General features: G+C 34.9%; 2 protein-coding genes across 3 annotated transcripts; both read right to left on the bottom strand.

The window, feature by feature from the left end:
* Window positions 1-361: 361 nt before the first annotated feature.
* On the bottom strand, window positions 362-2,249 carry LOC143582178 (uncharacterized). Of its 2 annotated transcripts, XM_077064804.1 has the most exons (3): window positions 2,124-2,249; window positions 1,291-1,596; window positions 362-1,220 (listed from the first exon to the last, which is right to left on the bottom strand). In XM_077064804.1, exons 2-3 carry the CDS (start codon window positions 1,551-1,553, stop codon window positions 422-424), a joined length of 1,062 nt encoding a protein of 353 aa, XP_076920919.1. In that variant the 5' UTR covers window positions 1,554-1,596; window positions 2,124-2,249; the 3' UTR covers window positions 362-421. The 2 variants fall into 2 exon arrangements, with proteins under 2 accessions (XP_076920919.1, XP_076920918.1); XM_077064803.1 differs by lacking the exon at window positions 2,124-2,249 and having other exon boundaries at window positions 1,291-1,690.
* An 8,801-nt stretch (window positions 2,250-11,050) lies between these two features.
* On the bottom strand, window positions 11,051-14,217 carry LOC143582176 (uncharacterized). The gene is made up of 5 exons (XM_077064802.1): window positions 13,803-14,217; window positions 13,561-13,722; window positions 13,278-13,435; window positions 12,212-12,851; window positions 11,051-12,120 (listed from the first exon to the last, which is right to left on the bottom strand). The coding sequence occupies exons 1-5, from the start codon at window positions 14,215-14,217 to the stop codon at window positions 11,051-11,053; spliced, it is 2,445 nt and encodes an 814-aa protein (XP_076920917.1).
* Between the last annotated feature and the right edge of the window lie 780 nt (window positions 14,218-14,997).

The following is a 14,997-nucleotide window of genomic DNA, read 5'->3' on the forward strand; positions in this document are numbered from 1 at the left end:
CGATAAGTGAGGCTCGGGATCGAGCTTGTTTTAAGAGCAAGTTTGGGATTGAATTTGAAAACAGCTTGTTGGCTTTTCAAAAAACCATTTTGAAAAGCCATGATTTGATTTGGGGTTTTTGGAAAACTGGTTTTTGACCATTTCAAAAACCTTTAAATAAAAAGAATTTTTGTAATGGCCACACACACTTTTCAACTTATTGGCTTTTTCACTTTTTAAAAAAGCTAATAAGTCAATAAGGTGTTTTCAAACTCAATCCCAACCATGCTCTAAGATCAGCTCGATTCAAAGCTTTTAGTCAGCCGATCTCGAGTAGCTCACAAGCAGCTTGGTTCGTTCGCACCCCTATGAGCAACATTAGCACCAGTTGGGAGGTCATTTTGACTAAAACAACCTTTTGTCCCAAAATTTTACTTTCATTTTATTCAAATATTATATTAATCCAATAAAAACACAACTCACTCGTTTTCCTCGAAGCAAAATAAGGCAGTTCCATGGGTTCATTTGCATCATGATCATCAATAAATTCAGAAGTTCCATTTTCATGTTTGACCACATCATGACGCGTAGTTAACTTCATTAACTGAGACGCAAACATAGCATATAAAGACGGTTCATCAACATCTGTTAGAAAATCCGGTTCCTTAACGGGCTGACTCACTGTTTTACTGGATTCTCGCAACATTAACTCGTCGGTGGCTAAAATCCTTTCATTGTTTTCACTCATTACTACATCGAGTCGGTCCTTCATTTGACACACTTGTGACTGTGAAACTTCAATCTTACAAAGTATTTGTTCCAACTCATCAGGGACCCTAAACTTGCTACACGCATTTTTAGGTGAAGACGGGCCCACAAGGCTAGTCTCATCAACATCCATCGTTGGACCGGTAGCAGGGGACCCACGAGTAGCAAGATACAAGGATATGTTGTGATGTAACATGCACATATTTGTGTCTGAGTCTTCATGTTTTTTCCTTATTTTTCTTCTCATTAGTTTCTGTCTTTTGGAATCATGAACATAAGGCATTGACTTTGCACAACAACCTTCTAATTCAAAGTTTTTGTATTTCAACTCTTTTGTTTTATTATGCTTTTCAAGCTCTTTGTCATACACAGCCGCCATCGACTCGAATTTTCTAGCCTGCAATTCGAGCCATTTACATCGCCACATAATCGGTTGTATAAACTTCCTCCAATGAGATGTCAACTTTTTTTTCCTGAAAATATAATAATCGTTTATTGTATAAACTATTTTTCCATTAAAATTTCAAGATTATCGAACGTTACCTTAAGGCAAACAAGTCACCCGATCTATCAAACCCGCACACTGGTGCGTGGTCCACACGTAAACCTGACATAACTTCATTGTCGGTTTCATATCCACGAGTTTCATGATCGGAAAATGTGTTACCGAAAGAACTTGATGAGGCGGTAGCATCATCTGACTGAGGTTGACCCGAACCACCGGCAACATTATTTTCACACTTTATGAACTCACCTGCGTGCTTAATTTCAGGTTTCATGCTTGTAGCTGAAACAAACGCAGTCATTCTTAACAAAACCAAGCATAAATGGAGTATCAAGATTATTCACCTGCATTGTCAAAATTCCAATTTAAAACACAAATTTGAATGTATTACAAGGGGCTGCATGAAACTTAAAAAACGGAACCGAAACAAAAACCGACAGTTTGATCCAAAACTTTCAAACTCAAATGGCAAAACTGAAACCGAACCGTTTTCAAAAATTCAAAAACCAAAGTTTGGTTTTTTCTTCAAACCCAACCGTGCACACCCCTAATTCGTATTCCGATAAGCGGAAATAAAGATATATTCTATCATGATCAACCGTAATTTGTTAAAATCTTGAAAACCAGGGCTTCAAATTACATATCACAAAACCCTATTACGAAATTAGGCTTTCAAATTAACATACCCTTGTTTTTTACATAAAACAATGAAATTCGCATGATTACCCAGAAAACTAAAAAGAGACAACAACACCAACATGATCAACCTAACTAACACTTACAGACTCCAAATTCAACCGTCTTTTTCTTCAATCTTACAATTGCAATAATAAAGATTATAACTTTTTCGCGGGAATGAACGAATACTTACTTGGTCTTGGTCGTGTTGGAATCGGAAGGGGTTTTGATTTTTCAAGTAATTGAATTTTGATTTAACGAAATTTTGTCAAGAAAATCTTTCTTGATTCTTGACTGATGATTTGACGGTGAGTGAGGAGGTGGAATATAACTGTTATTATTATTTATTTTACTATTTTGTAACTTGGGCCTTACGCTATTCATTGGAACTTGAATTTCAAACTGGATTTATTTGGATTCCTAATTTCAAAGATTTTTTATTCATTAGATTATATTAAATAAATGATTATTGTTGTTTAAAATTAAGAGACACCATCTTCTTCGTTTGGTAAAGTATATGACTACATGTAAATAATTTTCTAAATTAGATTTTATGGATTTCTACAAATAAACATGAAAATATTATTTTGGAGTAGGGTCCACGTTCAAAATAATATGAACATGAGAATGTAGCAAACAATATCAATCTATCAAAAATTAAAACGTATTACACATTACCAATCTAAATTAATAAGGCTTTAAAATAACAAAGAAAAAAAACTATTAATAACAACAAAAGAATCAGAATCAACAACATAATAATAAAAACAAATACTTATAACAGCAAAAGAAAAAATAATAATAATAACAAAAAATGCAAATTAACAAATACTTGTAACGTCTCATAATCAGAAATCAGTAAATACGAACAAATGCTTATAACAACAAATCTAATAATAACAACCAATTGTTTCTCATTGTTTTCATGTTAACAAATATTTGTATTTGAACCATAAACATTTAAAAACAAAAGAAAATATAGCGTGTGCACGCATCTATATGTATATATTAAAAACCTAAAGTTTAGACAGTGATATGTAAGCAAATGTGGACGGTTGTCACACCCCTCGCTCGGTAGCGGAAATGTCGGAAGGTATGCAGATTGAAATCATGCACATGATGATTAACATGATAATTAAATGTAAAATTTTCATTAGAACAATTAAATACTTTGTTTAAAGAAGACCATATATAGATAGCAAAAAAAAAGGATTTATTAATGACTTCTAGGTCTGACTTTTTCCTATGTGAAACCTCAACAGTCTTTATCACTTAATTTTCATTACCTGAAAAATATGCGAGAGTGTTAGTTAAAAGTAGTTTGTGAGAACGTAGGTTTTAAATAAAACAATTGGAAAATGAGTTATATGTTGAAAACATTCTATATGTGCTTGGTTACTTGTATACTTTTGTGATTACAACCAAAACCTCTTGACACGTTTAACGAGTCATCTAATCCCACAATTGCACTAATATGTTTAATGCTAATAATAATCGACTTTTGAACACACAGGCCTCTACCCGAGGCTTGAGTGGACGGTCGTGCTAATATATCTATTATCATACTACCACGGGCTTTCCAAGTTAATGGTTGTAAATGCGAATGTGTGTACACGTGTAATGATCACACATAATGAATATCATCAAATAAAATATGAATCAAACATCATGTAAACAACTTTATTATGCATGTTTTCCACCCCAAAGTATAAAACGTTTAAAACGAGCTATGAACTTACTTTGCTTGCTATGAGAACACAAACAAACACAAGAACTAGTTGAACTGTTAACGAGATACTATTTAAGTTTTCAATGAATTAGTTATGTGTATAAGGAATATTGAGTATCACATACTAGAATGTTAAAACCAAGAGCATGACCTCCGGCAAGTTGATTCCCAGGTAAGAGTCACGGGTCCTATGGGATATATAAACGTCACTCTTGCCTTAGACAGAATCGTTTGTTTGTTAGACACATACATGCTCGATTTATAACTTTATTTGTATACTAACTCTGACAACTTTATAATGATTCGGATAAATATCAAAATACGAGGCTTAAAGTATAAATATGAATTGCAATGCATAACTGAAAAATAAAGGGGTTACAATTGAAAATTGAAGGAATCAAACTAAAAGCTTGTAGTTTGATGTTCTTGATAAAACTTTTGATGTTTATTGATTAAATCACAATTTAATATGCATTGATCTATAATTATAACATGTAAGTGATAGGTAATCACATATCCAAACTTGTTTTTGAAAGAAACTTAATATGAACAACGAATAGGTAATAAGAACTCAAAATAAAAATACAAGAACTTAAAGTTGGAACTTACTTAAAAGGAAACGACTTGTGAATCATTGAGAGGGATGGGGTTGATGAATTTTCAACCTTGGGGCTCTGAAATTTGTAGGTTTGTAGCTAATTTTGAGGGTGCTAGAGGGTTCTATTTATAAGGGTGATTAGATAAGACATTATGATAAATTAGAGGTACGATTTGACTAGGTTTTGAATTTTGATAACATGAGGATTTCTTGGAACAATGTTTTCCAAAAGCTAAGGTTCCTTTATCTGAATTTAATCCTTATTATGTCTAGGTTAAAGGTTGTTTAACTAGGACTTAATCAAGTTAGAATATAATCACCACATGAAGATATATCTTGATCAAGTTAGGATTTTTATGTCTTCGCTTATTTATATATATATATATATATATATAGAGAGAGAGAGAGAGAGAGAAACTCATGCATGGTATCTTCTTAACAACACATAGTGCATATGGTGAGCTCCAAACAAGAAGTTGTTTCAGTCCAAGGAGACATTCCTTCAAGTAGATTGAAGACATCGACGTCTTAAACTATCCACATTGCTAGAGTCCTTCCCTTCTGACTTTCTCACCTGCCCTATGACACCTCATCTACCCGCATTGACGAATCTAGAAGAAAATTTGAGTGGTAACCTAAAATTTTAAATTTTTTTAAGAGCAGTGATAGAACCAGAGTTTTATGACCCAGGAAGAGGGAGGTGGGGGGGGGGGGGGGGGGGGCGTAATGTAATCCTTACATATGTAAGGGTATATAAAATTTATTTATTTTTTTCAAGTTGATATACTACAACCGGGGGGGGGGGGGGGTAATGTAATCCTTACATATGTAAGGATATATCAAATTTATTTATTTTTATCCGGTTGATATACTACAACCACTAAACCGTTTCTAAGTTACTAATTATTAGTCAATTATTCTTTTTGAGTTTTATTAAACAGAAAAGGTAATAAAGTATTAAATAATGTAAGAATAATAATAAAAGTACATAACTTTTTATAGTTTCAAATACTAGGTCCAACAAAAAATATATAATTTACGTAAAGTTTGAAAATATCTTCTTTATTTTTTCTAAATTTTGCATCAATGATATGAATTTTCATATAAATAATAAACAAATTATTTAGTGGAAATTAAACCCAAACAACATTCTCGGTAACGGTAAAGGATTTTGTTAGCTTTTTATATGGGCCATGAAACTATAGCCTGGGCATTATAAATATATAAAACAAATAGGACACATGTATCTTTGTTATCTCCAATCTCTATCTTCCTCGTTGAAACAACGCCCAACAATGACCGCATCTGCAACTTATCGGAGAAATATCTACCGTTTTAAATTCCATCCACGTCTAGAGGAAACCTAATATTTACTCAGGGTATCCTAATATTTATTCATGGTTAAACTAGTTGATTAACCAAATTCGATGTTTGGAAATTAATATGTTAAATGACATGAGATTGTTATTTGTTACATGCTTGAATTCCTGGTGTGATTTGCTTTATCAAACAAACTTTCAAAATAACAAATAACAAGCGAATACTCAAAAGTTTTTAGTTATTATTAATCATAAGTCACCTGGACTTACCCAAAATCATTAACCCAGATTTCACCATACGAAAGATGGACCATCCACCCGGGTTAAGCAGGTGTTAGTATTAACTGTTCATAAAGTGCAGGAAAATAAAAACAGGGGCATCAAAGGCTTCATCCCCACAAATAGAGGATCCCTTCACCTTTGCTACCCCTGAAAATTGTTTTAAGGATCATGAATCATTTACCCTAATTACTATTGTTCAAATACAGACCATTATCCAGTATCCTTCAAAACATAACCAAACAAAATAAAGAAACAACGGGCTTTGGCCTTGTCTTTATCATCCTTCATTGCCCTCATTTCCTGCATCCTCTTCAGCAGTCGCATCCTTCCCCATGTCCATCACCTCGGTCTCCTGAGCTCCAGCAGCAGTCTCGGTGCTTTCACCAGCCTCATCCTCGCCTACGCCTAAGTCTGCCAAAGACTGCTTCCACTGCGCTATGTCCCACGAAGATTTGTCAAATGCAGAATCATTGGCTTCAGTCACCAACTTGATTCTGGCCTAGAGAATTGATTTGGATGCCCAGATCTTTGCCTCGTTGGTAGCTCGGTGTCACACCCCAACCAAAGGCGGCGGAACATGCCGGGGTGCAACGTGATTGGACAAATACACAAGACACTATTTAAAGTGACAATATTTAATCAACTCATTTGATTTCATAAATCAATAAACAACACATCTCGTTCATACAAACAAATTGAATACAAGTAAACAATTATATAGTTCATTTTACTAATATCCTAATAGTCTTAGTAACGTTTTTCGTCAAGTCCTCGAGTCAACAAAAAGTCAAACCTGTAACATTTCATAAAATACAGTTTATCAACACAAAGGTTGGTGAACAATTCATAAATTTGAGCATATAAGTATATAGTAAGAAAAAGGCCACAAAACTTGTATACGAAACAATAAATAAAAGCAATAACTTGAATAAATAGATATCGCTAATGGAATTACGTTAGCGACACTTAGCTATAAGGGGATGCCAAATAGTCTAGGATTTTATAGTTATCGTTAATTGCATTATGTTAACGACACCTTGCTATAAGGGGATGCCAAATAGTCTAGGATTTTATAGATCAACCAACCAAAAGCGATAAATACATAGGCATATAATCATAGAACACCAAATCGAGCAATTATTTAAGTAAAGTATACAATAACGTTTGTGGATTTGAGATTCAAGTAAAAAGCATTTAGTTGAATAAGTATGAAATGTCACCCCAAAACAAAAGATAGAAAACGGGGTATGAAAGTACTCACATTCAAATAATAAACTTGATTGGTACAATGATGAGTAACCGGTAGCTCAAGGTTTAACGAGTAAGGTTTATATGAAAGGAAGTCTTGAATTTGAAATGTTGTTTTAGGGAAGCTTTAAAAGATAAGAAATGTAAACAATTATAGTTTAAGGTTTTAAAAGTAACTATTTAAGAAAATTATAATAATAACCCTTTAAAAATGTAAGTTTGCTTGAAACCGGGTTAAAGTATCTAACCTTAATATTTACTCAACCTATGTTAAGTAATAAAGTGGGTAAAAATGCAAGAATGCAATTCCCCTTGGAATGAAGATACTAAAACAGGTTTGTAACATCACGTAAATTTCGGGCTAAATATGTAATTTCCAAAGTCAATGGACCAATTTTGCCAATTTCAAAACTCCAGAGGCTTAAATGAAAAATCTGATTTTTTGACCCATCGCGCTACGCGACAGGTCAAGAGAGACACCCATCGCGTGCCGCAATGGGGTGTCTGACAGATTGTGACACGTGTGCCACGTGGCACACGGTGGCAACGCCTGCCGCCACGTGGCAACACGTCCGCCACGTGTCGCCAAGTGGCGCGGTGCCTGCCACGTGTCACACGTGGCAGGTCTACGTTGTGACTCAGCAGGCCTATTTCGCGGTACGCGATAGGCGTGCCAAGGAACCCATCGCGTACCGCGATGGGGTCCAAATCTGGCTATAAATAGGAGGGATGCGGGATTCATTCCATCACATCCTAAAACACACATATTACTCTCTCACTACTCTCTCTCTAAACCTTGAAACACGTGCCAACGATCTCTCTCGAAATCTGTGCCCCGTTACCTCGTTTTCCGTGCCATCATCTCGATATACGTACCACTTTCTGACAACGTTCCAAGTGAAGAGGTGCCCCGACGTCGCGACGATTTTATCGAAGTACGTGTCGAGAAGTGTTGGTGTTTCGAGAAGCGTGCCAAGTGTGGAAAAGGTGATTGATCAAGCGGCGACGAAGTGCTGCCAAGTGTCTAGGGTATTTCTAAGCCAAGCAAGGTAGGCATAATGCCCTACCAAAATAATAATAAAATATTATAAGGGCTTAATACCCCAAGTCTATATTATTCTCGATAAACAAAGAAAGATATAACAAAGAAAATAAAGAAAAGAAAGATAATATATATATGAATATATATATATATATATATATATATATATATATATATAAGTATATAAGATTATTCTTTGTTATGAAATATATTATTTAAGTGTAATGAGTATACTTAAATAATAAAGAAAGAAAAATATGTTTCTTAATGAAGAAGAAACGTCGGGTTTTATAAATAAACTAAGGTTTATTAATATTACTTTTCAACTAAAGGTTTTAAAGTAAAAAGAGATTATAAACTAAAGGTTCATCGAGATAAATAAGACTAAAGGTTTTAAGCCGGATCGTGTATCCGACTAATGAAAGTTATACTCGTACTATTGGTGCGAGATAGCGAGAAAGACTCAACGGACGGTGTTGGAAGCCGATCCCATTTGAAAGGTGAATACGCCCCACTTTTATAAACTTGCTTTCAAACAAACAAACGTGTTATGTGTAAAACTTTACATGAGGCTACGTGTCTCTAAAAACATTGTAAATAAGAGTATAAACCTAGCCCTCAGGCTGTGGTATACGTTTGTCTGGATCCTTACACATGTGGTATGCGGTGGGCACATCGCACCACGCCTGGTCACGACCTCCAACCACGATGGGCCGAGCCAAAGTATGTTCGAGTGAGAATGACCTTGTGTATATTTATGGTACCTAAGTACGTCGAAACGCTGCGGTGTTTTACTGAGGTGACCTAGTGTAGACACTCGAGTTTATAATGATTGTTTAACTTGATTATGCCTAAGCCAAGATGGGCCGAGGCTTACGTGGTCTCGAGGGGTAGTTAAGTAAAGAAAATATTTTAGCGTCAGCATATTCACCAGCATTCGTTGCTGACGTATTTTTATAACATTTTGCAGGTAATCAAGATTAGATCTTGTGGAAACGAAGAAGCTCAAGAATCCGATGGCTCGGATAATTTTGTTTAAATATTGAAATATAAACTTTTTGTAAAACATATAAACAAGTAAATACTAAACGAGACTTTCGTCTCGTTCTTTTGTAATGTAAATATTTATAATATCGATCCTTATGTTTTATAATGTCTTCCGCTAATAACTGCAACTTTGATTTATTTACAAACATGATACCAACTAGTGATCACACGCCTAGGCCCAAAATGGGGGTGTGACAATGTTTTTAATGAGTATTCGGGCTGTCGGTTCGGGTCTTGGTAATTGGTCAAACCCAAAGTTAACTTTCCAAAATAATGAATGTTATGAGATAACTCAATAAAACTTAATAAGACTTAACCAAGTATGTAGTTCTATTGTTTTTGAACTAACAACGCACGTTAAGCGAGTGTTCGGTTTTGTCGGTCCAAACTATGTTATGAGATCAAGTTGGATCCAACATTTCCAAGTACTTAATAAAATAATTTAAATCAGTTTGTAAACTATTTTTAAAGAAATATATAAGTTTTGATAGCTAAAAACACACTTGTGTGTCTAAAGCGAGTAAAAATCGGTTTAGTTCGGGTTGGTTCGGTTTCCATCTCTCAAATAGTTCATTGATGGTCTCCACATGCCCAAATATCCAAGAACTTGTATAATAATTTATAAATGAAGAAACTTAAGTTTTACAATCAAAAAGTTAACAATAAAGTCTTTAAACAAAAGTTCGGTTTTTGGTTCGGTTTCCATCTCACAATAAGTTCATAGATGGATTCCACATGCCCAATATCAAAGAACTTGTAAAAATGATTTTAGAAACTCAAATCTAACATTAAACATGTTTAAACAACTATTTTAACAAAACTAGTAAGCAAAAGTTTGGTTTCCGGTCTAGAGCTATTTACGGTTAAACTGAAGCATAGACTCTTAGATCCCATAACCATGGAACTTTGTAAATATGATAAAAAACTAAAATGAGCAGAAGTTAAGCACGGTTAGTATGTATAAACAAGTTATATATATATATATATATATATATATATATATATATATATCAAGAACACGAAGTCCTTCATGAAGCCTTGCCTTACGAGGTCCGAAACTTAACCAACCGGAATCGGATAAGCAAATACCAAAGGTAACAAGGGGTGCATATTATATACTAGTTTGAGACTCGTGTAATACACGGGCAATTAACGAAAATTTTAATATTTAAACATTAAACAAAATACAATTAATAACACAGCTGTCATATATTGTTAATACAATTACAAAGTACACTAAAATTACAAGGATTACAAAAAAAAATTTACACGAGTATTTTATAAATAAGAGAAAATTTCCTTGTACAAAACATTTGTTGTTATATTGGTCAGATTACCTTGTTTATCAAGAATCAGAATCTTTAGCCCACACCTGCTTGTAACTCTTGACAAGGCGACGTATAGTTGTCCATGTGAGAACACGGGTTCCTTTAAGTACAAACCCACCCTTGATAACGATTGACCTTGGCTTTTGTTTATCGTCATGGTGAAACATACTGCAAGAAGAAATTGCCGTCTTTGAAACTTGTAGGCTATTTTGTTGTCTGATGGAGTCAGTGGCGATCTATGAATTAAAACTCTATGACCAATCTTAGTTCTAGAAATAATTTTGGCTTCAACTACACGAGTACCTAAAGATATAATATGTAGTCGAGTACCGTTACATAAGCCTTCTTTATGGTTAAGATTTCTAAGGAGCATAACAGGAACACCAACTTTTAGCACCAGTTTGTGGTTTGGTAGTCCGGATATTCTTAGACCATTAAGCAGTTTAGGAGAGTATAAAGTTGTATCAACAGTGTCATTGATATATTCTGAACTGCATATGGTATCTGAACTTAAGTACTCGACTTCATCACCTGGAAAAAAACTTGAGCAAACTATCATTAATGTCATCAACAATTTCGTTTGTTGGTGCAAGTATTGCTCTATCCTGAAAGTAATGTTGGTTCTCATAATTCTGTAGAATATCAGGATAAACAAAGTCAAAAAGTTTTGATATATGATCAACTGAATCTTTTATAAATAGATCGTCAGGTATATCCATCGTTGCAAGACCATCATTAGGACCGCCAATATTACCTTCACCTATATCTAAAATCCATTTAGCAAATAATTTGGTTTCCTCAACATCAGATGACGGCATACCCATAGTTAACCTTAGGTTTTTTGTTAATCTCAGGACATTGCATTCACTCCAAATGTAAGAAGAACATAGAGAGGCGTTTACGATGTCTTGTCTACTACCCTTTTGAACTACAGGTAGTATTTGTCGAAAGTCTCCTCCAAATACAACAACTTTGCCTCCAAATAGCAGATTAGAAGATAAAACGTCTTTTAAAGACATGTCAAGAGCTTGAAAGCCATGTTTGTGGTGCATTGGAGCTTCGTCCCAAATTATTAATTTGGTGTTTTCTAATAATTGGGCTTCATCTGTGCCTGTATCCATGTAGCAAGTAGAATCCTCATTAAGATTTATCGGAATATGAAACCTGGAATGTGTTGTGCGACCTCCGGCTAACAATAACGAAGCAATTCTACTTGAAGCAACAGTTAGAACGATTTCGCCTTTTGATCTTATGGCAGTTGATAAGATCTTCCATAAGTACGTTTTACCTGTTCCACCATAACCATATACGAAGAACACACCACCTTTATTCTGTTGAACAACCATCATTATACGATCAAAAACATTTTTTTGCTCATTAGTAATTGAATTAAATAGAGTTTGGAACTCTAATTTTAGCAAGTTTTGATCGTATGACAACTCTTCTTGAATCAAACTATTAGATGCAATAGATATATACTCGGCATCGGGGAAAGGCATGGTTTGATATTTTCTTAAGCTTGAGTTGTTTCGCAGCAAGATTTTTTCAATCTCAAACAAAGTGAGGTTTTTGATTTGATCTTCGGTTAGCGATAACTCTATTAAAATTGAATAAAAAAATAATTTCCAAATATTAATGACTATATATAGATATAAAGATTGTAAAACTGGCTTCCAAAAAATTGATACCTGGTGACTTTAAAAGACGTCGTTGGTTGTAGAGAATATCATCAGAAAGCCATTTCCAAGTATTTATCCATACATGATCTGGTCTAGAAAGGCTGTCAAATGACAACATTGTAGCGAACAACGTGCGTACTCCATGACCCAACGATGAATGGCTTGCCTCTTCAATTGCCTCAATGTATTCTTGATCGTCTTCTAACAATCCAAGAGAGTAGCAGTCGTCTCTAAACGAAGGTTGAAGACGACCGTTAACGGTACGGATGTCTTCGAATGATTGTGGACCTTTAACTCTGTTCAAAAGAATTCGTACGAAGTACGCTTCCCCAGTTGCAGGAGACACAACATGAATTCTTCCTATGGAAAACCTCGATTTTCTTCGTTCCCAACGACGAGGTTGAGCATGCCAAACAAATTCAGTAGGTAATTCAACGTAAGTCAATTCACGCGCGCTAGCATACATTTCGTTGCACTTCATCCAACCAGTAAACATGGAAGAGGAGACGCTCTCAACTTTTTCCAAGACATTATCAAGATCATCATCCACACCATAAAGTACATGATGTTGTCCAGGAAGATGGAAAGGTAGGCGGGTAACAGAAGGCATACTGTAATGGACATCATAGCCGAAAATACGCCAAGCTGCCTAAGAAGCAGATAAATAACGACAATCATAAAATTGTTTGATCTCATCGACCTTTAGTTGTTCCACGTGTGCTTGTGTTTCGTTTTATGAAAAAAAAATAGTAGCTCGATCAAGTCCTTTGTTGATGTATTTAAACAAATACTTTATAGATGACGCCTGATTGCACCATTCGACATTAATGTGTGCTTGATATCGTTTTAATGGGTACTTGTTGTAGGGGACCACACTTCTGTTATCTAATTGAATGTCTCCTTTTTGAACAAATTGACCAGAATCGCGTCTTCTATACTGGGGATAACCTTGTGAATCGACAGATGTTGCCTCTTGAAAATTCTTTGGGAAATTTTTTGAACATTTGTTGTCAAACATGCACGAGCATGTCGGATTATGGGCACCACATGGACCGTGAATCATCAATTCACTCACAATGTAATGTAATTCAGGGTCCTCATTCTTATCAGGAATCTCCGCAGAAATAAAAGGGTCAACGTGTTCTACATCGGGAAGCTTATGATCGGCAAGCATAAATAAGCACATATGAGCATGAGGCAAACCACGCTTTTGAAATTTGATTGTATAAACAACTGCATGAAAAGTTTTGTTTATAAGTAAAAACATTAACGGGTTTCAGTTATATGTTTTTATAAAAACCGTAATTTGTCTTATATTAGAAAATACGATGAAAGAAACATATGTAAATTATTCATACCTGCTTGTACTTTGCCAAGGACCGCCTTATCCTTCAGGTCTTTTAACAGGGCGTCAAGCTTGATTTTAAACAATCTGCACAGGATGTCGGGCCTATCCTCTGAATTAAGAGTAGTATCTTTAAGAAATCTTGTCATCTCGGGCCACTTTGGGTTGCATGTTACTGTTATAAAAAATCAGGGTATCCAAACCATTTGCACAGTGTCATAGCATCCAGGTTGTTTTGAGTCATATATCGAGCACCTCCTGTAAACGACGAAGGTAATATGACGGTGCGTCCCACTTTTGAAATACTGGATGTTCCCTGGTCTCTTAGATTCATGAGGTTCTCGTACGTTGATGATCTTAGTTTTGTCTGTTGACTACGATAAAAAAAAAGCCTTTCGCTTTTAATCATCGTATACGCGTCAACTATAAACTGTTGTAACAACCTCCTTGAGTTTAAATGAATTGAGAACTGATTGAGCCTATCTTGAATCCTAAAGGCGAACCATTCCCTCATTGTAGTAAAAGGCCGTTTGCTGTCATCACCCTCGTTAACACCTCCATGATATATGTCAACTCGATAGCCATCTTCACCGTTAATAAATATGATTGGATATTGAAGAGGGACATATGAAGGATGTAGCTCACTTATAGGTATTATTTTACCGCCCATAGTAGTTACAAGAATATCACGAGGCTAAAGGGTGTCAGAAATGTCTCCTACGATTAAAGATGCAACTTCAGATGTTGTTGGTAGGTTGTAAGTTCTTCCATCCTTTTGTCGATTTGCAATAAGACGTAGTTTTAAATCAATATGAGGGTTCTCTTGCAAAGAATCTCTTGCCATTCTATACGTCTTAACTAAAACATTTTGTGAATCTAACATTTCTTTCAAACGTTGAATAATCTGAAGATCCATTGCATTTGCAGCCTTAGTTGACATATTCTTCGAGTCACTGAAAAACAACATGAAACACATAAATATGAATATATGCCCAAATTCTCAATAATTTAATATCACATGGATAAGAAAGTGACGTGGTACTAAAACAAAGAAATTTTGTTGTATACTTGTAAATGTGATTACAAACCCAAATATTTTTTTGTCGGTTTGTTAGCTCGTTGTTGGTGTCATATATGTACAACTGTGAGAATTTGGGTTTGCGTCCAGGTTCAGGTTGAAGGCTTCCAATCGAATGATAATTTTGATCACTCAACCTGAATACAAATGAACATTTTCCTTGATTAATGGTTGTATCGATTTTACCTCGCATTGAAGTAAAATAAAACATCGAGTTGTAACGTTTAATGTTTTTCAAAAAATATTTGCTTTTTGCGTCAATGCCTCGAAATAGGTTTTCATATTCAGGGTTGGATGGGATATATTCTGGTAATTCGACCTTCCCGTAACAGCAACAAAGCAAGTAACTTCCTTTTGTGTTTTTGTTTTGTC

The sequence above is a fragment of the Bidens hawaiensis genome, unplaced genomic scaffold (genome assembly GCF_021521415.1).
Source record: "Bidens hawaiensis isolate Kalapana, Puna unplaced genomic scaffold, B.hawaiensis_p1.1 tig00031477_1, whole genome shotgun sequence".
In the NCBI taxonomy this organism is placed as follows: Eukaryota; Viridiplantae; Streptophyta; class Magnoliopsida; order Asterales; family Asteraceae; genus Bidens; species Bidens hawaiensis.

Excerpts from the sequence above, each read along its gene's own strand:
- LOC143582178 (XM_077064804.1), bottom strand. The coding sequence starts at position 1,553 with ATGACTGCGTTTGTTTCAGCTACAAGCATGAAACCTGAAATTAAGCAC. Across the intron at positions 1,221-1,290 it reads GGTGACTTGTTTGCCTTAAG|GAAAAAAAAGTTGACATCTC; the intron begins GTAACGTTCGAT and ends TTATATTTTCAG.
- LOC143582176 (XM_077064802.1), bottom strand. The coding sequence starts at position 14,217 with ATGGGCGGTAAAATAATACCTATAAGTGAGCTACATCCTTCATATGTC. Across the intron at positions 13,723-13,802 it reads ACCTTCGTCGTTTACAGGAG|TAACATGCAACCCAAAGTGG; the intron begins GTGCTCGATATA and ends TTTTTATAACAG. Across the intron at positions 12,121-12,211 it reads ACGTCTTTTAAAGTCACCAG|AGTTATCGCTAACCGAAGAT; the intron begins GTATCAATTTTT and ends CAATTTTAATAG.